The sequence below is a fragment of the Nicotiana sylvestris genome, chromosome 1 (genome assembly GCF_000393655.2).
Source record: "Nicotiana sylvestris chromosome 1, ASM39365v2, whole genome shotgun sequence".
NCBI classification, from domain to species: Eukaryota; Viridiplantae; Streptophyta; class Magnoliopsida; order Solanales; family Solanaceae; genus Nicotiana; species Nicotiana sylvestris.
Window position 1 is genome coordinate 114,459,634 of NC_091057.1, and position 24,328 is coordinate 114,483,961.

The window sequence follows — 24,328 nt, forward strand, 5'->3', positions numbered from 1 at the left end:
TTCTATAAGTATGCTCCTTAAAAATTTGAATTTGCCAATATCCAGATTTTAAATCGAATTTTGAAAATATATTGGCGTCATATAATCTAGATAGCAAGTCCCTTTTATTGGGGATAGGATATCTAATCCATTTTAGATGTTTATTCAATGGTTTATAATTTATAACTAATCTAGGAATACCACGTTCCTTTTCTGCAGCATTATTAACATAAAAGACAGAACATGACCAAAAAAAACATAAAGAATCTTTAAATAGTAGATTGGGTCCCACATCTGGGTCCCTTATACAGTGTTTCTACTGTTGGGAACAGTGTATCTACTGTTGTGTGGGGTCTTCGGCGGCTTTAGTCAAAGTCCTCTTCTGTCTAAATCGTTCATTTGTTGGAGGAATTTTTCCACTTTTTCTTTCTCTTTGTCAGATAATATTATTTCTAGCTGCATCGGCTGTGAATCTTCTTCTGCGATATCATCGCCACTTGTTTCACTGTGCATTGATGTGTCTGATCTTTCACATTGATTAAAAGTTTGAAGTAAATTTCTTTTTACTTCTTCCACATATTTATTTACTAATTCGGTTTTATCTCCGTCTTGAACCGAGATTCTTCGAGCAATATGTTTGACGGAGCTGTCATCAAATATTTTCTTCTGTGGAGTGGACGAGTATACTTGGATTTGTGTTTTAATAGAATCCAATAATTCTTGTCCATATAATATTTTTGTTTTGGGATCATTCTTCATCAATTTGTCCCAAAAATTGTTGTAAAATACCCTATATAAGCAAGGGATTTGTTCCTCCGTAAAACCTAATTCAGGAGTCTATTTATGAATCCATGGGATAGAGAATTCAATAAAAAAGCAAATTTGATCAATTTTCTCTAGGCAACAGATATGATCTGCGTGATATAACTCGGTTAGGAATGGTGAAACTTTTGCCCATTCTTTGTATAACTTAAGAAATGGCTCATGCAGGATTTTCGTTGTGGGACCGTGGTATGACCACCAATTTAAAAACCAGCTGGGGATTGGTCCTGTAAATACCTTTGCACATACTTTAATAAACCAAGTATGTTTATGCCTCTTATTGTTATAATAAAGCACTCTATCAAATGCTTGGATATAATCCCAATAAGTAAAATTCATAGGTGATTTATTAAGGCTTATCTGCCTTTCTTTCATTGTTGAAATCTCCCATTCTTCAACATATATAATCTGTTTAATAATAATTTTTGAAAAGTTATAAACGTTTTCATTTGTGTTATAACCCGAAAAGTGCTGGAATTCTGCACTACCTGTACTGATTAGAATAGTCTCATAATAAGTGCGGGTTTTATATGATTCACCGGGGTAGTATAATCCATTAATCAGATATCTCTGGAATATCTTCTATGGTTCATCTTTTCTCTGAATCTCAGAGTTCTCTAGGAGAAATATCATTTCTTTCTTTGGTAATTTTTCGTAAGACTTAATATCATCGTTGTCTTCTTCTCTAGCAATTGAAGCAAATGTATTACTTTGCTTTTTAGACGCCAAATATGCCTGTAGATGACCATATAATGGATCATCTTCTGGAATATCATCCAGATGTATAGACGGACCTGATGAAGAATCTCCTTTATGGAAAATCTTTGAGTTTATTAAATTCCTTTTCCCTGCCTGTATCACTGGAGAATTTGATGAGGATCCGTATGACGATCCTTGGGAATATGATCTATTAGGGGAAGATCTTCCCCTACCTCTGCCTCTGGTGGCCCATGAAGGGTCCACGCTGCACAAATAGTAAGTTAATTTATTCTGAGAATCAATAATCCAGCATATCATAAGAATGAATTCCTAATAAGAATGAATTCCTAATAAATTCTTCATGATTATAATAATTAATCTGGTTATCAACGATCTCTTCAATTATCAAATCAATTATGAGACTTTGTAGATCTCGATTTAATCTAACCACTTTAAGGATAGTAATTAATACTTCTTCTTCTAGAAAGGTCGTATAAAAATTCATAATTAATCAAGGTATTCTCGGGATAAGAAATCCGGAAGGGAATTATCAATTCCTTTTTGTATTGAATTTCAAAATCAAAAGGTGCTAGCTGAGCTTGCCATCTAGCAAATATTAACTTAGACGCATCATGTTTGAAATCTTTGTCAAACATATATTTAACAGATTGAGCATCAGTTTTTATTAAAAACTTTTGATTATATAAATTGTCTTGAAATTTTAAAACACATTTAACAATAGTCAACATTTCATGCGCCACAGTAGCATTTTTCTTCTGGGCTTCGGTCCATTTACCAGAGTGAAAGCGCATCGGAAATCAACTCGATTTACGAAGAATAGATCAAAGAGAGATCTCGCTGATATTAAGTGTTATAAGTGTGGAAAGTTTGGTCATATTTCTCCAAATTGCAAGCTTCAAAAGCTGAAAACCTTAGAACTCGATGAGTTACGCGATAAGGTTTATGGCTTGTTATACACTTCAGGATCAGAATCTGTCTATTACTCAGAAACTGAATCTAAAGATGAAGTTGATTTAATTGATTTATCTGATAATGATAAAAATGTTGATACTTCTTGCACTGCTTGCAAAGGTGATATTTGTACTTGTGATGATGACGAATTTTATAAATTGCAATCACAATTTCATGATCTAAATATGAAAACTATTACATCTGATAATGTAATAGAACTTTTAAAGGAAGTTACCGATGAAAAACTTCGTGAAAAAATTATATATACATAACATACAATATATAATATAAGAAAATATATAAGGGAATATATATACATAACATACAATAAATACTACAAGAAAATATATAAGGTAATATATATACATAACATACAATATATACTACAAGAAATATAGTAATATATATACATAACATAACATACTATATATATATATATATATATACATAACATAACATACTATATATATATATATATACTACAAAACATTATAAGAAATTATATTTGGAAATATATATACATAACATACTATATATAGTATACTATACTAGTATACTATATATATATATATATATTATATACTATACTAGTATACTATATATACTACAAAACAAGATTTTTCAAAATTCAAAATGAGGGCCCCACCCCCAATGACCACCAACGGCCATATTGCACAAATAGCTATTTTTTTTTCAATTTACAAAACTAACTTCTCTAACACTATAAATACCCCCCCTCCCTCTTCTTCATTTCAATACTCAATACTCATTTCTCAATCTAATTTTCTCTCAATCTCCAATTTTCAAGACTTCAAGTCTCAATCTTAATTTTCAAGTTACATCATGCCTCGTTCGGAAAGAGTGCGCTTATTTGTTTCGCATTACTATGAAGTGCTTGAAGAAAATGAAGAAGGCCAAATATTAAAGTGCAAGAATTGTGGAAGAGTCTTAAATTTTCGTTCAGGGTGTACCACATGCATTTTAAGGAGGCATATAACGTATTGTGTTGATGGTATTTATCCGTAAATTCGTCTTTAAAATTTTTCAACAATTTGTGTTATTTTAAAATTATTAGACGTATTTATGCTTCATGTTGTACTTTCTTATTAATTTATTATGCATGGCAATTTAGTTTTACTATTATTTTGTTATTTTACTTTTTCGTCAAGCACTTTAATAATTAGATTTCTACATATATATTATATATTTTTTTTTTATATAGCTATGATATGGTTTACAAGAAATTACCTTAAACAAAAAAATTTAAAAAAAAAAGCCCGGAAATAAAAAAGCCCGTTAGGCCCGCTAAGCCCACGAGCCTGGCCCGTTTAGCCCAGGACCATATGGGCTTAGGCCCGTCACGGGCTGGTTCTACCCGTTGAGCCCACAAAGCCTGGGACCGTGAGGTCCGGGACCGCCAAAGCCCAAGCCCGCTAAGCGGCCCATTAAGCCCGGCCCGTTTGGCCCATTTAGGCCCGGGCCCGGGCCAGAATATAGCAAGTCCCAGGCTATTAGAGGTATTTCTTCTTCTCTGCGGAGCTGCTCCATAGTAAATCCCTACACTTTTTGTCCACTTCCTTCAGCACACTTTGTGAGGGCATAAACACTGCCCCCAAAAGTTATGCAAAGAAAATATAACATAAACAATAACATACAGCTTCCTTGAATAAGACAAGTGCATGTTTGATATTGCTCTCAGCTTCTCCTCTCTCACCTTTTTTTTTAAAAAAAAATTATTACTTATTTATTTATTTATTTTGAAGTAAGGCAGTGAGAGCTTGATCAAAAGACAGCATCTTTTGGAGTTCATTACGACAAGCAATCCCTAATGAAATGCAGCAGAAATGCTCAAGGCCATTCAAATAAAATATTTAATTAGCTAAAATACTTTTCAATTGACATAATTAGATATGAAGTTCAATGCCGATTATGTATATATTTTTAAAGATATACCATTTAAAAGGAAAAAGTTAAAATTGTGTAGTTAAACATACGAATTTGAAACAAGCTACTATGCTTATTAATTTGCTGGTGAAAAGTAATAAAAATATACTCCCTCCTTTCCAATTAATATGCACATGTTTGACTGGGCACGAAGTTTAAGAAAAAAATGAAGACTTTTGAAATTTATGGTCCTAAACAAGTTAAAAAGGAGCCCAGAGTATTTGTATGGTTAATTATAAAAGCTTCACATTAAGGGTAGAATTGGAAATTTAAGTTAAACTATTTTCAAATTAAAAAATAAATCATTTTTTTTGGAACGGACAAAAAAGTAAATAAATTCACATAAATTGAAACGGAGGGAGTAGTAGTTGTTTAACCAAAAATCTGAGTCCTTGGTCAAAGCTAAAAGAAAAATTCGGGTTACTGATAATCAGGAGACAAAAAATAAAATACTTTTGGGAACAATGGTAGAGGGTAAATAGATAAGTATTTCAGTGTATTCTCAATAGTATTCCGTGTCCTTACAAATGACGATCCTTCTTCCTTTTATAGATCATTCTAGGTAAAGGAATAAAGCCTCAGCTTTAATGATATAATCATGAACAATAAATGACATTAAATAGGCCGTTACACAATCATTCTTATTAAATACCAACTTTATAACGTATCAGACATTTAATAATGAATTTGGGCTCCTTTCTGTCATCTGATCCTTGCTTTCAATGCCTTCTAATCCGTTGGCTGCAAATAATTTAAATTGGTACGAGACTCGTATCTATACGTCGTCTCGTGCTTATTTAAATTCTTCTTCCCGTGGCTGTTTTCACCGTGCCTCTTAGTCAATTGCTGTTTCTTTGACCATTCAACTAATCCACGTGTCATGCCACATCATTTTTAATATAAATTCAGTTTTTTTCCTAATACAGATAGTCCCCCCACTTTTCATTTTTTTATCAATTAAATAATTGGGAAGTGGATCTTCATGTAAAAAGAACTTTTGCCACAATTAATGCTCATGACAGTACTAACGTCTCAGCAGTCTTTTCCATTTAATGCTCTGTCCATGTGTCATTTTGTAATTGATTCCGCTATTCACTCCTTTCTTCGAGACTTCTTCATTCTCACTATTTACGAAGTGATAGCTGCCTTTATTATAGGCTTTTCATCATTATACTTAAAAAGTTGACGGTTCCCATTTTACACATAACTTTGTCTTCCTTTGTCTTCTTCACTAATCTTCGACACATACCTTCTTCTTGACAATGTCTTCTTCAAACCCTAACCGTAAAAAAGTTCCAATTCTAGATCAGTTCCCCAACGCCCCTATTAGACACAGAAGAGGCGGAGGAAGTAGGCCTCGAACAGGGTTAGAATCTACGCGAGGCGGTTCCTCTGGTTCTTCTTCAAGGAGTTTTGTTCCAAAAGCCCCTTCTTCTAAGAGTAGGGAAATTCTTGATACTTCTCAAGAACCCTCAGTTGATGATATAGTTCCCAGTGATTTGTCTTTTGAAAGTGACAAAACGTCTCTTCAAAAACAAATTAAAAATTTAGAAAGAGCCGATACTTACCCAACATTAGTAACCGAGCTTACAATCCCCACTATAAGAAGAGATTGTAATTGGAAGGATAGTCTTCGAATGTCAATTCCTTCCCCAAATCAAAGAATTTCTTCTTTTAGAAATGGGTATTCTTCTGTTTACACTTACCCCTTCACTTTGGGTTTTAATCCTCCGATTGACCCAGTTATTCTCGATTTTTGTCGTTTCTTTACCATTTGTTTGGCCCAAATTGGTCCATTGGTGTGGAGAACAGTGGCTTGTTTGAGATATTTATCATCCAAGGCCAATGTCAATTTCACCTTTTCTCATCTCATTCATCTATACCATCCCAACTTAATACGCCATGGGGTTTTCACCTTAACTGCAAGGAGCAAAAAAGTTTTGGTAAACCCTGAGGATGACAGAGATCGTGGATGGTATATCCGTTACGTTGCTGTCCGTACAGTGGATTTGATTGGTGAAACAAATATTCCCTTTCCTGAGAAGTGGAATTTTGAACGTAAGTTTTCTCTTATTTACCGTACCTACTTTTGAGAATTTCAAAAGAATGTTGTTTTTTAACCTCGTCCCTTCTTGGTTTTTTGTAGCAACCATGGGAGATGTGGAACCTATTCCCAACTTTCGTGGTTGGGTAGACTCACTTTTGAAAATTGCTACTAGGGAGCAAAGAACTTGGAAATCAATTTCTTCCTTACATGGCTGGAAAGTTAAAATACACGGTATCCCCTCTTTTACAAAATTTTGTTTTACATGTTAAGCACTTTTTCCTCAACTTTAATCATGTATATCCATTCTTTAATTAGGATTTGGCATTAGAGGAATGACAGCTGAAGTAGCTATGGCCATTCGCATGTCTGCGAATGCTACTCTGGATTTAGATAAGGCTCGAGCCTTGTTGCCTAAAAGAAAAGCTACAAAGGAAAGTTCTGAAGAAGAAGAGGAGGGTACCTCCCTAATTACCAGGCCAAGGGCCAGGAGACGAATAGTCATTGATGATGGAATTGAAAACACTCCTGCTCGTACCTCTGCCACCGAGCCTGTTTTGATTCAATCTGATGAGGATGCCGAACCAAGAGATAATAATAAATCAATTCAGCACCTTTTTGACAGTGGTTTCGAGAGTGGCGAGCTCGGACCTGTTTTTGACGAAGCTCCTCTTTCCTCACTTGTTCCTATTTCCTCCATTTCTTTGCCTACCGTAAGTGTTTCTTTACCAGCTTTAACACCTTCCATTTGTTTGCCAATTTCTACTGTTCCTATCTCTGTTCCCTTGGCTACTTCAACCGCACCTGCTTCTGCTCCGGTGTTGGTTTCGACATCTTTCCCCTCCATTCCTTCTATTCCCTCCGCTGCTCCTCTTCCCTCTGTTCATCATACAGAAACAGGTTCTAGCAGCGGAAATATGTCAATGAGAAGTGTTACTCTGGAAGTTCCTGCCAATCATAGCCTCTTGAGGAAGACTGGCAGAGCTGATGTTTGGCTTGAACCTCTCATTGGTGATATCGAGAAGAAGAAGATGGAGAGCCATAGCTGCTTAACTTTGATGAACGACGTAGTTCATTCTACTTTGAAGGTATTTCAACCAACAAGTTTTTTTTCTTTAAAATTATCTTCAATTTCTCATTTCCATGACTTACCTCTGTAGGCTAACCTTATTAGCACGGAATTAATGAGAAGAATTTCCTCACTGGAAAGAAAAGCTCGTGAGTCTGAGAAGTCTGTCCACGAGGCTGAGGAAATTGCTAGGGGTGCCCAACTTGAAGCAAACAACTGGAAGGAGCAGTTCGAAAATGCTCAAGGGGCTATAGAAGAGTTGCAAGAAAATAAAAACCTCCTAGAGCTGCAAAACCGTGGTTTAATTTCTGAGCTGGCAACATTCAAAGCTTCTTCAAGCCAATTGAAAAGAGATAAAGAGCTTTTGGAATGCTCTTTATCAGAACAATTATCCAGAGCTAGTGAAGAAGTTAGAGAGCTGAAGGCACTTTTGGCTAAAAAGGAAGAATATGCAGGAGAGTTAGTGCAAAACTTAACTCAAGCTCAGGCTGACTTACAGACTTCTTCTGTCGAGATTCAAGCCTTGAAGAGTTCTCATGCTTCTCTTGAAGCTTCCCTTGATTCCCATTTAGCTGAAAATCAAATTTTAAAAAACGATCTTGCTATGTGGGAAAAGGAATATGGACTTCTAGAGGAAAATTTCAACATAGAAGTGAGTTGGGCTTTTCTGAATTCTCGTCGTGATGCTTTGACGGAAGCTGCTCAAGAGGGTTTTGACTTGCAGTCTGAACTGGCTAAAGTCATAGATACCATCGAGAAAAGCCAACAGTCTACTGATACTCCTTCTCCTGCCCTTGAAGTTCCTGAAAATGTTGCTATTCCAGCTTCAGAGGGTGAAACTTCTACAACCCAGTCTATGGAAGTTGAAACTTCTGTGTCAATCCCCTCAAGCTCAGCTGAAACCGTTCCTGTTGCTGCTTCTTCAAAAGTTGCCACCGTGCCTATGGCTGAAAGTGAAATTCATATTGCAACTTCTGATGTACTAACCCCTTCAATTGAATGATGATTTTATCCCTTAGTTTTTAAGGCATTTTTTGGTGAAAGTCCCCAGTTATCATAATGGGGCAATTGTATAAACTTTTATTGACTATGTTTCTACTTAGTTTTTTTTTTTAAATAGATCAAGAAGTTTGTTAAAACTTCAATGTGTTCTACTCTTGCCTTTTCTTTACTTATTTAGGACTTATAGAATAGTTTAGCATTTTTATCCTTTGAAAATGCTTTATGATTCTCCCATGACTTATTGACATGAGGCTTATAAAAGAGGGCCCTTTTATTTTATCGACACTTAATGAAGAAGACGTCTCAACTTCATAATGGTGTTAAAATACGATGAAAGTAATAGGAAAACACACGTTTTGTATGAAACAACTTTGGCAAGTTTTCATTCATAAACTTTTAACAAGTGTTTGACTGTTACATGTATTACAATACATCTACAACTTTTCTCGTAACTGTTTTTCTTGTAACAGATTTGTAAATAACATAAACTAAACAAGGTTTTTTTTATAACCTGTTTCAGTACATAGTCATGACCCTATCTTTACATGTTAAGAAGGGTTTGAGAGGTGACTTTGTTTATGAGTTTGAGAGATGACTCTGTTGTTCTCATGAATGCTGAAGACTTCGTAACTTCTTCTCAACACTTGCTTCAGTTTGGCCGACTTTTATTCGATACTCGTATCTGTTTCTTTGCACCTATCTGTGTATAATATGTAGTCCCCCAAGTGTTTGAGCGGTGAAGTATGAAGCCTCGAACACTTGTTTATTTCTTTTTACTTTGGCCCTTTTCCTGAAACAGAAAGATATACGGGACTCGACTATGTGATTATAGATGAAGACTGCCTAACTCGTGTGTATTTCCATCAGATTAATTGTAACCCTGGGCTAGGAATTTATGCATACTCCATTTTGCCTTGCAGGTTGTGACTCATCATTTGGCACGAGTTAGGATATTTAGCCTAGCATCTAAAATCGTTAGTAAAATATTAAAAAATCAAGAGAAGAATTTTTACATGATGATACCTGACCGTAGGTACTTTCTTAAAAGTAATATCTTTTTAAGTGGACAGCATTCCAATGTGAGGGTAAAACTTTACCATCCATTGTTTCCAACTGGTATGCTCCTTTTCCCGCAATGCCACGAACTTTGTATGGTCCTTCCCATGTTGGACTTAGCTTTCCTGAGTTAACAGCTTTTGTAGATTGGAAAACCTTTTTAAGCACAAAGTCCCCAATTTTGAAAAATCTGAGGCGTGCTTTCCTGTTGTAATATCGTTCTATTACTTGCTTTTGTGCTGCCATCCTTATCAAAGCAGCCTCACTTCTTCCTTCAAGTAAATCTAGGCTAACCCGCATCTCTTCATTATTAGATTCCTCCGTTGCCTGATCGTACCGTGTGCTTGGATCACTTATTTCAACTGGTATTAAGGCTTCCGTACCATAAACCATCGAAAATGGTGTTTCTCCAGTGCCTGTTTTGGTCATTGTACGATAAGCCCATAGTATTCCAGGTAACACCTCAGGCCAATTACCTTTTGAATCTTGTAACCTCTTTTTCAAGTTATTGATAATAACTTTGTTAGTTGATTCCGCTTGTCCATTTCCCACTGGATGGTATGGCGTAGATGTTATTCTTTTGATCAGCCAACTTTGAAAAAATTCTGTAACTTGTGCTCCAATGAATTGTGGTCCATTGTCACATACGATCTCCTTTGGTACTCCAAAGCGGCATATTATATTGCGCCATATGAAGTCTTTAACTTCTTTTTCTCGTACCTGTTTAAATGCCCCTGCTTCTACCCATTTAGTGAAATAATCTGTAAGTACGAGTAGAAATTTTACCTGACCTTTCGCTTGTGGAAGTGGACCTACGATATCCATTCCCCATTTCATAAAGGGCCAAGGGACTAAAACAGTATGTAGTAACTCAGCTGGTCTGTGCATATTATTGTCGTACCTTTGACATTTATCACATTTGGACACGAAAATGGTTGCCTCTTCTTCCATCTTAGGCCAATAATATCCTGTGCGAATTAACGTTCTTACCAGTGACCGTCCTCCTGCGTGATTCCCACAATGTCCTTCATGTACTTCTCTCATGACATATTCGGTTTGAGAGGGACCGAGACACCTTGCTAGTGGTCCGCCGAACATCTTTCGATAAAGATTACCTTGATATAAACAATATCGTGCAGCTTTTTTGCGAAGCGCGAAAGCCTTTCCTTTGTCATTAGGCACGGTTCCGTGCTGTAAAAAGGCAACAATTTCATTTCTCCAATCCCATGTTAGATGATTAAAATTTACCTCGTTTTTGTCAGGTTCGAGAACGAAATGAAATAGATGTATGACTGAAGCATCTGTATTGTTTGCCACGTCTGATGCGGATGCAAGGTTTGCTAAAGCATCTGCCTCTGCATTCTCATCTCTTGGGACTTGCACTATTTTCCAAGTTTGGAATTGCTTTACTGACTCCCGTACCTTTGCGAGGTATTCTTGCATTCGTGACTCTCTGGCTGTGTAAGTCCCCAGCATCTGATTAACCATGAGTTGAGAATCACTCTTGATTATAATCTGTGTTATGCCGAGTTCTCGTGCCAATTCTAAACCTGCAATTACAGCTTCATATTCTGCTTCATTGTTAGTTATAGAATGACATTTTATAGCCTGTCTAATGGTCTCACCCGCAGGTGGTACGAGGACTATTCCTAAGCCTGCCCCTTTTACATTAGATGAACCGTCAGTGTATAAAACCCAAGTCCCCGGGTTCGCACCATTAAAAACTAATAATTCTTTTTCTGCTTCTAAATGCATCCCCTGGCTAAAATCAGCCACGAAATCAGCTAGTACTTGAGACTTTATAGCGGTCCTGGGTTGATAAATAACTTCATATTCACTTAGTTCTATAGCCCATTTTGCTAATCTTCCTGAAAGTTCATGTTTATGCAAAATGTTTCGAAGCGAAAAAGCAGTAACTACAACAATGGGATGACATTGAAAATAAGGCCTTAACTTTCTAGATGTCATGACCAAAGCTAATGCTAATTTTTCTAGCTGTGGGTATCGTGTCTCAGCTTCCAATAAGGACTTACTTACGTAATAAATAGGAGATTGTTTACCTTGGTCCTCGCGGACTAAAACAGCACTTACCGCGACTTCAGATACGGCCAGATAAATAAGAAGTTTTTCCCCTACCTTCGGTTTTGCCAACAACGGTGGTTTTGACAAATAAGTTTTCAAATTTCTAAGGGCTTGCTGACAATCTTCATTCCATTCAAAATGATCTTGCTTTTTAAGTGCAGAGAAAAACTTAAAACACCTTTCTGAGGATTTGGAAATAAATCTCCCCAAAGCTGCAATTCTTCCCGTTAATCGTTGTACTTCCTTTTTATTAGTAAGGATATCCGGGATTTCTTCTATTGCTTTGATCTGAGAAGGATTCACCTCAATACCACGGTTAGAAACAAGAAAACCCAAAAACTTACCTGATGCAACTCCAAATGCACATTTTTCTGGGTTGAGTTTCATATTAAATTTTCGCAAAATTTCAAAAGTAATAGATAGATGAGAAATATGATCATGAGATTGCTGGGTTTTGACGAGCATATCGTCTATATATACCTCCATTGTTTTCCCTAAATGTTCTTGGAACATTTTGGTGACCAACCTTTGATAGGTTGCCCCAGCATTTTTGAGACCAAAGGGCATTACTTTATAACAATAAGTCCCCCTGTCTGTGATGAAAGAAGTTTTTTCTTCATCACCAGGATCCATTTTGATTTGATTATATCCTGAGTATGCATCTAAAAAACTTAAAAGTTCATGACCTGCGGTCGCATCAATTAGTTGATCTATATGTGGTAAGGGAAAGGAATCTTTTGGACATGCTTTATTTAAATCAGTATAATCTACACAAACACGCCACTTACCATTTTTCTTGGGTACAACCACCGTATTAGCTAACCAAGTTGGATATTTTACCTCACGGATTGATCCGATTTTTAATAATTTTTGGACTTCATCCTGAATCACCTGGTTCTTGAAAGCACCTTGTTTCCGTTTCTTTTGCTTTACTGGTGTGAAAGAAGGGTCCTCGTTGAGTTTGTGAGTCATCACATTTGGAGGTATCCCTGTCATATCAGCGTGGGACCAAGCAAAGCAATCTAAGTTAGCTTTTAAAAATTCGATTATCATACCTCGCATGTTCGTGTCTAAATTAGCCCCGATATAAACCTTCCGTTCAGGCTGTTGATCAAACAATGTCACTGCATCAAGCTCTTCAATCGTTGTTTTGATGCTTTCGTTCTCTTCAGGTTCTTGAATTGTGTCAGGCCTTGAGTCCAAATCTATTTTCTCTTGTTCAGTTGAAGTTTGATCTCTTTTACTTTCAACTGTTTCCTGTAATTGCTATTTTGCTTTATTCACGGCGCTCGTACTTGTTACAGCGTTGACATTTCTGGCCATCTGCTGATCCCCACGTATTTGACAAACTCCCCATGGTGATGGGAATTTGATAACTTGATGCAGGGTTGATGGGACAGCATCCATATCGTGTATCCATGGCCTTCCCATGATCATATTGTAGGCCATTTCCATATCAACTACCTGAAATTTAGTTTCCTTCACAACACCCATAGCAAAAGTTGTTAGTATTACCTCACCTTTTGTTACTACACTTGAGTTGTCGAAACCTGACAAGGTGTGCGCCTTGGGTAACATTTTGTCTTCAGCTTGCATTTCCCGCAGTACCCTTAGTAATATAATATTTACAGAACTTCCTGGATCAATCAAAACTCGCTTTACATTAGTATCATATACAAGTAAAGATATTACCAGTGCATCATTATGTGGAGTTGTCACTCCTTCGTTATCTGCGTCATCGAACGAAATGCTTTCATTGTCAAGGACCTGCCGCACCCGTTTCCCGTGTGTAATTGTTACCTTAGAAACCTTGTTTGAAGCTGTGTAAGTTATGCCATGAATATCTTCTCCCCCGCTTATGACATTCACTGTCCTTTTGGGTGAAGGAGGTTGTGGTGGTTCTTGTCTGTTCTTCATATAAGCTTGTTTTCCTTTCTCACTAAATAACTCAGTGAGATATCCTTGCTTTAATAGATGATCTACTTCACTTTGCAGGAATCTGCATTCTGAAGTTTTGTGCCCGTGATCGTTGTGAAATTCGCACCAATGGTCCGGATTGCGTCTACTTGGGTTTGACCGCATTTCTTTCGGCCACCGTACCTTATCTCCCATGCTTCTTAAAACAGCTACGAGCTCGGAGGTAGAGACGTTGAAATTATATCCACCGAATCGTGCCTTTAAACTCCTGTCATCATCACGTGATTCTTGTCTATTCCTATCATTCCTGAACTTTGAAGAAGAGCTAGAATCCCGGTTCCTTGACTTTTGATCGTATATGTTCAGATTGCTCTTGTTGATCAGCACGGGATTCAGTAACAGGAGTGCCTTCACGAGATTGACGTGGTGAATTTAAAGGAGAGGGAACCACGGTATCTTGATTTTGATGTATGTGATTTTCATGGCTTCCCAATGTGTTGTTACTGTTGTTGTCGGCGTTATTGTTTGACATGGTAACGATAATAGATAAGATATAGCTTAAAAGGAAAGATTATCAGATTCCCGGTAACGGAACCAACTTGTTTAACCAAAAATCTGAGTCCTTGGTCAAAGCTAAAAGAAAAATTCGGGTTACTGATAATCAGGAGACAAAAAATAAAATACTTTTGGGAACAATGGTAGAGGGTAAATAGATAAGTATTTCAGTGTATTCTCAATAGTATTCCGTGTCCTTACAAATGACGATCCTTCTTCCTTTTATAGATCATTCTAGGTAAAGGAATAAAGCCTCAGCTTTAATGATATAATCATGAGCAATAAATGACATTAAATAGGCCGTTACACAATCATTCTTATTAAATACCAACTTTATAACGTATCAGACATTTAATAATGAATTTGGGCTCCTTTCTGTCATCTGATCCTTGCTTTCAATGCCTTCTAATCCGTTGGCTGCAAATAATTTAAATTGGTACGAGACTCGTATCTATACGTCGTCTCGTGCTTATTTAAATTCTTCTTCCCGTGGCTGTTTTCACCGTGCCTCTTAGTCAATTGCTGTTTCTTTGACCATTCAACTAATCCATGTGTCATGCCACATCATTTTTAATATAAATTCAGTTTTTTTCCTAATACAGTAGTATTGTTGGAATTCAAGCAATAATGCCTGTGGAATTATTAAAAAAAACGGTCTAATGTTTTATGGTGAACAAGCAAAATCTAACTGTTGTACCAAACTAATTCTATGCATATACAAATAATGCGTTAAGTCTCACTCGAAACTAAATTAATTTTGCATTTATCGGAATGACAGCTATAATATAATCACCCTCAACATATATAACTATAGAGGAAACCAAGAACCACTGTCACCTAAAAAGTTTTAACAAAAGATGATTAGTTTTAACAGATAGAACTTACATTATTCCCCACATATATATGACAATAATAAACCAATGAAAATGGATTTCATGCTTTCACATCACTGCTTGGCGTTAACTTTAAACAATAATTAGGCCTAACAAAATACATTGACTGCTGATGAAGCAAGAGTAAATCCCAATGCAACTGAATTTATTTCAATTTCCGCAGGAAAAGAACAGTCAAAGCAAACTTTAAATCATATACTAAATCCCAAATCTATTTGTCAAAATCCATATTATAGATATTTCCACTTGAATTATATATTTGTAATTAGTACCTTTTTATTAGGTAATTTATTTCTCAAATAAGGCTTGATTATTCTAAGAATCAAGATCATTATTCTTAGTTTGATTCGTTAAAAATACTGTTAGTCTTTCACAGTGTAAATGTAGCTCCTAATAGGCAAATCAGATTTGACTTTCAACCGAAACCAAATTAATAATTAATTTTATAAAGTAATCATTTAGGATCAATGTTTTAATATGGATTTACCAAAAAAAAAAAAAAAAGTTTTCTAACTTCTTTGTGTATAATGATGCAAATGATTGAACATGCATGGCCTAAATATTGCAGTAGAGAAGATATAGAAATGATTTACTAGCCTTAAACTAATGAAATGACTTTCTATGAAAAGTGGCATCTTTGTTGCCAACAAGAAAATTATTCAAGTGTTTCCTGTGTCGTATTAAGTGAGTATTTTTTAACAAGTAATCATCACGGTTACGCATAGTAATAACTAGTGTGGTTTTCGCTGTTACTTTTTCTTGAAAATGAAAAGTCACATTTACTGTTAGTATCAAATGCGAAAGTGGATTTGAAAAAATTAATTTTATTGTATCCTCTATAAAGAAATTATTTCGTTGATTACTTGAACTGTTGAACATATTGAAAACACCATTTTTTAAGTAATAACCGCCCGTTATTGTTCCTTTGGTCACATCCGATAAACAATGTAATCTATGTGATTAATTTTTTGGTTCCTTTTACTATTAGTGCCCCACACCCACCCCACCCCACCCCACCCCACCCCCACCCCGCCACAACAAAGTTTTATTTATAAAAAAAAAGAAAAATTAAAAAGTCACTGAAATAATCCTAGTTGGTATTAAAAAGAAGGCATTGGACACTTGAAGGTACGCTTAATAGCGATTAATGAAGTGTGGTAGAAATTATTAGAGATAAAATTTCAATAGAGACAAAAATTGTCACTAGGTGATTTTTTTTCCCTTCTACCTAATTAAATGCCTTGTTAAATAAAATTATCCAAAAGTAGCAAATTATCTAAATAGTCAAGATATACGTAAATGGGCTTGAGAACCACGCCTTTATCAAATAAAAAATAAAAGAAAGGTATTGGGAATATAAATATGAATGCAGATTATTTGGAACACTCAACACTATGTATATGTAAAAAGCATATATAACAAGCGGATTCTTTCATTACATGCTGCATCAAATTGACATGTATATATGGAGTCGAGGATCCATAGAAAAACTAAAACTCCCCCACTCAAAATTACATGTTATACTATATTAAAAAGGGGGAAAAAGGGACTAACAAATCTAGGTACTGGGACATGACCTTAATATATTTCAATGGAAAAATAATGTAAAGGCAGTCTATAGTTAATTTTAACCATAGAGTCCAGTAACACCAACTAATTTAGTTAGTCCAAAAGTGATTCCCATAGACAACCATCCTCCAATCAACACTCTCAATGAAGACTTCAACAATGGTGCATTCCCTAAGTATGCACCTAAACCTCCAAAGACCAAAAGTGCAAAGCTCACAGCAGTCACCACAATCCCTAACCTAATATGATAATTTTTCACAAAAGCAGCAGCCAACAAAGGCACAATTGCACCTATTGCAAATGCAAAAGCAGATGCTGCTGCAGCTTGCAATGGACTTGGCAAATTCTTCTTTTTTTCCTCTAACTCATGTGTACTTGAATTATTTTGTCTTTTCATTTGTGACATTTCTATGTCATATTGAGAGTAAACGGAGACAAATTCTCCTATGGCCATGCTACAAGCTCCGGCCACGAGACCGGCGATCCCGGTGAGGATCATGGCCTTTGCATCTTGTTTCACAGCCCCTATTCCCATCATTAGAGATGAAGTTGAAAGTAAGCCATCGTTTGCACCTAAAACTGCAGCCCTAAGCCACTGTGCTCTTTTCGAGTAGTCTACAGCTATCTCAACCTCATCAAGATTTTGTTCTACTTGCATGGATTGTTTCTCTATGTCATTTTTGGCTAATTCTTGGCTATTTGTTATGGATCCCATTGAAGAAAATAAAATGAGAAAATTAAACTTATAACTTTGTGTTTTGTAAAGGATAAGGAGAAGTGTGGAGGGCACACGCCAGGGTGGTGATATTTATAGGACATAATGTGAAGAGGCTTTAACTAGTGGAGCACTCTTTATGTAAAGGAATCTGATGCATTCACATTAATTTCTAGTGGTTTTTATGATTCCTTTTCGTAATTTTGATGTTTAAGTTTAATTTTGTGAGATGAAAATTCGAATAAATCATATTAGTTGTTGATGAGCTGGGCGTAAAGATTATCAGAATAAGTGTAATCATATTGTATGTAAGGAATGTGATTAAGAACGTAGCGAAGTTTAATTTGAGAACTCTTCGTTTTTAGAACTTTATTGTTCCTTTTTCTAGTCTTTACATCTGTTCCGTACTTTTTTAATAATCAAATGAAAGTACTCTATTATCGAGGAGTGTGATATATGATGGCAAACCTGTTTTTTTTTTTTTTCTTTTAACTTAATCAAAACTCTTGAAAATTCGAGTCCGCAAAACCTCTTTATAGAGATCGTTTATCTCGCTTACAGCTTGTTTGGATGGTTGTTACGTTTCATAATGTATCGTATCGTACTGTATTATATTGTATTGTTTGATAAATATAATATTTGAATAGATTATGTCGTTTGTCATCGTTTCATGATGTCACGTACCAACAATATAAAAGATAAACTTGCAATATTATAAAAAAAATTATGATACAAGGTAAAATTACTATATAAAAAAGTAGGGTAAATAATAAAATAAAATAATTTAATAATAATAAAATGTGAGATTGAGAGAAAAAGACAAGGTAACGACGCGACCACACCAAGTCGGTCGTTACATAAAGTGGCACATTTCGTCGTTATGTAACGATGGATTTAACGATACGATACAATAAATTTAAGTAACAATCAAAACAAACATTGTATTTAAAGTAACAATACGATACGATACAATGGGTAACAACCATCCAAACAAGATGCTAGTGTGTTTATTTGGCCGAACTAGATTAGTCAAATTATGATAAGAATGGACCTTGGACCTAACTCAATCCCAAAAGCTTGTTTGTGAGGTGAGGATTGTTCAAGACCATATAAGGAGATCAAGATACCCATAACTCATCGATGTAGGACACAATTCGAGCCCGCAAACACAGAACCTCTTGATAGAGATCGTTTATCTCGCTTAGTGGGTTTATTTGGCCGAACTAGATTAGTTAGTAGATTTTGAATACTTAGATTATTAAGCAAAAGACGAAGAAGAGCTATTTATATATTTTGTACAACTAATTATTAGACCACATAATACCTATTTTCTTGATGAGTTTTCTTTTATATTAAAAAGAAAGAAAAATTATCCCTTGTAGTTGCTTTTAAAAAAAAAAAAAAAAAAAAAAGGCCCCGCTAATGTTTTAAAGTCACTTTAGTTTGGACTCAGCATAAATTTCCTCTTTATTTTCCTCACAAAGTATATAATCGAAATACCGCGTTTTGATAGAAATTCTTATGTCTTTCGGTTGTTATTATTATTATTATTAATGCATATATTTACATAAACCTATGTCTTTTAAAATTTTCCTTTTGAATGTACTTATCATAGACCAAATGCTGCGAAAAGAAGTGGATAATAATATTCTTTGATAATCTGGAGTAATGTTATCAGCAATAGCCGAAAAAGAAATTCTTTGATTCTCACATTTTCCATTTCCCACAATCGAGAGATTGAATGAAATAAAGATTAATAAAGAAATAGAACGAGGGGACATTACTTGAAAATGGAAACTAGAATTGGATCTCTATGGAATGTTTCAGTCTTTATTTCAGAATTAGACACAACCATGACCAAAGCAATAAGCACATATATGATATATCCCACCACCAAAATCTGTATCTTATGCTTTGAAGACGAACTCTGTAGGATTTTCCAAAGGAAAGTCAGATAGCTAGTATATATATAAAAGTTATATTGGATTTTATCTTTGTTTCTTTGAACGGAGGGTCAATGAAAACAACCTTTTTACCTTCAAGAAAGCGGTAAGGTCTCCGCATGCACTACCTTTCCCAAATCCACTTATGGGATTGCACTGGATTTGTTATTGTATTTGTCGTATTATTGCATTTTATCTTTTCAAATGCTATTGTCTTATTAACTTGTGTATTTTGTACAAGTAATTTACGAACTCTTCTCGAACTCAAATCATAACCACTGAATGATAAACCATAATTTCCATACTATTGTTTGATTATTGTAATTTGTTCTTTTACCTAACGGAGGAATGATATTATTTCCATACTTTGTTCTTGTAATCCGATCCGGTTTTCGGTTTGTCAAGCAATAAACATGCACGCTTGTTTAATTCAAATTTTCGTTCATTTTTTATTTATTTTTTATATTTATGGAAGTATTCTTCTATCCCAACTTAAAATCGTATCAAATCTAAGCCAATTTAGAACATACATCTATAGTTCAAGAACAGCATCAAAAGCTGAGTCTCTCTTTTTCTTTTTTTCTCTTTTTTCTTCTAAGAAAAATTCCCCAATAGCCATTGTTAAAAGTGATCGAAAAGAAGGTACTTCTGGAGAGGATTGGATGATTAGACAAGGTGACATGAAAGCAACGCCCATTAATTTGTAGTTAATTCACTTGTTTATGCATCAAATAATCAGGTGAATTTTAAAATGGTGGTACCTTAATTTGGAATTAATTTGAGATCTTCCTCTAATATTTTTGATGTTTTATGAGGTTTGGTTACTTGCTTTGATGGAGATAATTTCTGAATCCAATTTTAAGGTAAGTTCTTATTTTCAGCTTTTTCATCTTCATAATTCTTTTTAAAAACTTTACAACCTCTTTTTTATAAAAATTTCTATACTCAATGTGATATTTCTGTCACGACCCGGAATTCCCACCTTCGGGAGTCGTGATGGCGCCTACTCGTAGAAGCTAGGCAAACCACGAACCTAGTTTTTAACTCTTTCTGTTTTAATCCTTTTTACAACTTATATTAACAAGTGATAAACATCTAAATGACAGTGGAATATGAGATTTAAGCGGAAGTCTTAAATAAATATAAAACCAAAATGTTTCGAAAGTAAACACATGTCTCTACCCAGAAACTGGTGTCACAATATCCACGGATTATTAAGAGTACTACATACAACAGTTTGAAGGAAAAATAACACTGTTTATCTCGGATACATGAGATAACAGAACATAATAAAAGATAGAGGAAACGTCGGGCCTGCGGACGCCTGCAAGGTTATCTCAGTATCTCGGTGGACTGAAGGTTGGCTCCCCTACTGCTGCTGATCAAGTGCCGCTCCGGTATCTACACAGAGTGCAGAGTGTAGTATTAGCACAACCGACCCCATGTGCTAGTAAGTGTCTGGCCTAACCCCGGCGAGGTAGTGACGAGGCTAGGACCAGACTCAAGATAAACCTGTGCAGTTATATAATATATGACGGAAAATAAACAGGAATAAGCAGTTTAAAATGGGAGGGAGTACATGCTTCGGGGAAACATATCAAGACCAATAGAAACTTAATAAAATATGAAAGGACAACTCAATATCTACAATAATACAATAACATTACTGTTACGGCGCACAACCCGATCCCTTATCATTTAATATTATTGCGGCGTGCAACCCGATCCACATATATATAGCTGTTGCGGCGTGCAACCCGATCCAATATAATATTTGTTGCGGCATGCAACCCGATCCAATATAATATCTGTTGCGGTGTGCAACCCGATCCAATATAATACATGTTGCGGCGTGCAACCCGAACCAATATAATATCTGTTGCGGCGCGGAACCCGTTCCAACTATACAGTCAATAATAATCATAATTAACCGTCCCGGCAAGGGATCAACAATAGACTACACTATCCCGGCAAGGGAACTCAGCAGTACAAGTATATACGTCCCGGAAAGGGAGAATCAGCTATAACCAATCTTAACTCAACTCCTGCTCATCTCAATTACCACCATTTCTCAATCATAAGTAGATTCCACGATAAACAAACTAAGTCTTTGCTCAATATCAAGGATTTACTCACCATTTCAACCATAGTAACATTCAAGAATACAACAAGTATCAATTTAAGACTCACGGTCATGCTTGACACTAACGTATAGATACTTGTCATCGTGCCTATACATCGTACTCAACAAGAAGCAAATAGCAAATAGGACTCAACTCTTAATCCTTCAAACTAAGGTTAGACCGGACACTTACCTCGATGCAACGAAGACAATTCAAGCCTCAACTACCGTTTTACCTCTTGTTTCCACCACCAACTCGTTTGTATCTAGCCACAATTTACTTAATGATATCAACAAATGCTAAATGAATCAATTCTAATGCATGAAAATAGGTTTTAAAAGATTTTTCCAAAAAGTCAAAAATCGACCCCGGGTCCGCTTGGTCCAAACCCAAAATTTAGACCAAAACACGTTACCCATTTACCCCCGAGCCCGGATATATAATTGGTTTTGGAATCCGACCTCAATTTGAGGTCTCAATCCCCAAATTTCAATATTCTTAGGTTTTACCCAAAATTCCCAATTCCACCATGAAAGCCCTAGATTCTAGGATGAAATCTTGTTAAAAGAAATTAAGGAGTGAAAGAAATAAGTTAAAAATCACTTACTAGTGTTTTGGGAGAAGAAAGAGCGTTTGGAAAATCGCCTCTTATGTTTTAGGGTTTTGAAAAGTGAAAAATAACTGAAAAGTCTATTTAAATATACTCCTCTCAGACCCTCTCCGCGGACCGCATAAAAAAGACTGCGACCCCGGAGCTCCACCGCGGACCGCAAGAAATCGAGCGCGGCCGCGAAGGCTTGGCCTTGCTCACCGCAGACCGCACAAATCCCACCGCGGTAGCGAAGTCCCCACCGCGGCCGCGAAGCTTCCACCGCGGACCGCGAGACCTGGTTCAGAGACCTGCAACTTCTCTGAATCTGCAACTTTTTCCTAAGTGTAAAAATATCTGAAACTCACCCGATCCCTTGGGGCTCCAAACCAAATGTTATACTAACTCAAAAACATCATATGGACCTACTCGTGCGATCACATCATCAAAATAACATGTAAAATCATGAATTAAACCTCAAAACTCAACATTTTCATCAAGAATTCTCAAAGTTCACAACTCTTCAACCAGAAGTCCAACTCACGTCAAATAAACTCCGTTTTTCACCAAATTTCACAGTTATCTTTCAAATACTATAACAAGTTTGTACCGGGCTCCGGAACCAAAATAGGAGCCCAATAACAATGGTTTCAAACATTAATTTTTTTTCTTTATTCCTTAGATAATTCAGTAAAACAATTTCTTTCAAAAATTGATTTCTAAGGCTTGGGACCTCGGAATTCATTTTCGGGCATACACCCAAGTCCCATATTTTACTGCGGACCTCCCGGGATCGTCGGAACATGGATCCGGGTCCGTTTGCTAAGAATGTTGACCAAAGTCAACCATAATCAAAGTTTTAACTCTAAAATTTCTATTTCTCATATTTTCACATATAAGGCTTTCCGAATATAGGTCTGGATCACGCACGTAAATCAAGATGAGATAAAAAGGGAGATTTTTAGGCCTCGGAACACCGAATGCACTTACAACACAAGTGATAACTTTTTGGGTCATCACAATTTCACATTGACCAACATTGGATTTGAGTGTGGAGCTAGCCGAAGAGTATATTTTGATTCCCGCTAGTTAGAATATACTGCTAAACAGTGCAGAACAGAATATGAAAATCAACATATGTCTAAATAGTTTATTTGAGTTTCACCTAAATTTTATTCTAAAATGGAGCTTTAGTTGTGGTCAGTACATGTTTTTGTATGTACCATTCGGGGCAGGAACACATGTCGGATACCCGACATAATTTTTCCACCATTCAACTTTTTATCTATCTATATATTCTTCTTCTATATTCAAATGCTTTTATTCCTTTAAGAAAAAGAAAACTTAAATAGAAAATGTACAGTCTAGTACCACAATTTTTTATGTTGTGATATTTGTTTCTTTTTCCCTTCTATATTCAAGTGTACGATATACGTATGCTCTTTTAGGGGTAGAATGGTAAATTATAATATTTTTAAGGGTATTTTTGGGATTTTAAATGAGTCTTAAAAAATAATAATTAATGAGTGCTTCGTCCACTAGGTACTAATAATATTAAATTAATACATTTTTAATACGTAGTGGGAGCAAGACATAATGGTAGGGAATTAATACATTGTTTAATATAATGGAGGACAAAGCATGCGGTAGTGAGGAATAATGGAATTAATTAAAGAAAAGATATAGGTTAGTGGGAACTAATATATTTGTTTAATATAGTGGGAGACAAAACATTAAGTAGTGGGAAGTTAAAGGGGGATGGGTAGAAGATAGTGGGATTTAGTTTAAAGGCTTGAAGTTTGTAAATAAATAGGGAGGTTTTTTGGTTGAATATGAGGGAGAAATTTTCGGAATATTGGGAGGAGAATTCCGAAAATATTGAAAGGGGATAGGAGATTGGCTGAATATTGAGGAAATTTTTTGAAGGAGATTCGAAAGAGAGAGTAGTATACACCCGATATACAATCTGCATACACTGGATATACAGAGGGGTCAGAATTTAAGGGTTAAACATTAACTGGTCTTTCAATCTAAAAATGATTCACTTTGTTTCTGCCCGTTGATTGTTGTTGGTATTTCTGGATTTTTATTTGGTTTGTTCCTTGAGTTTGGTTGGTTATTTGCTACTACTTCACTGGTTATTGCTGGATTTTTTGCTTGATTTTAAAATCTGTCACTGGTTTCTCGTTGTTGGTTGTTACTGGTTGCTGGGTATTGCTGTTGTTATATGCTACTGCATTTCTGCTGATCTTCCTCTTCTTTTGCTTCCAATATTAGGTACACAATTGATACACTAGTTCTTGTAGAATGGAAACTGAAGCATAAATATGAAATGAAGAGTTGAAGTTCTGAATT

The 24,328-nt window shown here is 35.7% G+C and overlaps 2 protein-coding genes across 2 annotated transcripts; one reads left to right on the forward strand and one right to left on the reverse strand.

Annotated features, from left to right (window-relative positions):
* Positions 1–6,795: 6,795 nt before the first annotated feature.
* Positions 6,796–8,532, forward strand: LOC138873539 (uncharacterized). Its single transcript, XM_070152011.1, has 3 exons — positions 6,796–7,527; positions 7,621–7,845; positions 8,254–8,532. Exons 1-3 carry the CDS (start codon positions 6,796–6,798, stop codon positions 8,530–8,532), a joined length of 1,236 nt encoding a protein of 411 aa, XP_070008112.1.
* Positions 8,533–16,448: 7,916 nt separating this feature from the next.
* Positions 16,449–17,378, reverse strand: LOC104229628 (vacuolar iron transporter homolog 1-like). Its single transcript, XM_009782288.2, has one exon. The coding sequence runs from the start codon at positions 17,316–17,318 to the stop codon at positions 16,662–16,664; it is 657 nt and encodes a 218-aa protein (XP_009780590.1). The 5' UTR covers positions 17,319–17,378; the 3' UTR covers positions 16,449–16,661.
* Positions 17,379–24,328: the final 6,950 nt, after the last annotated feature.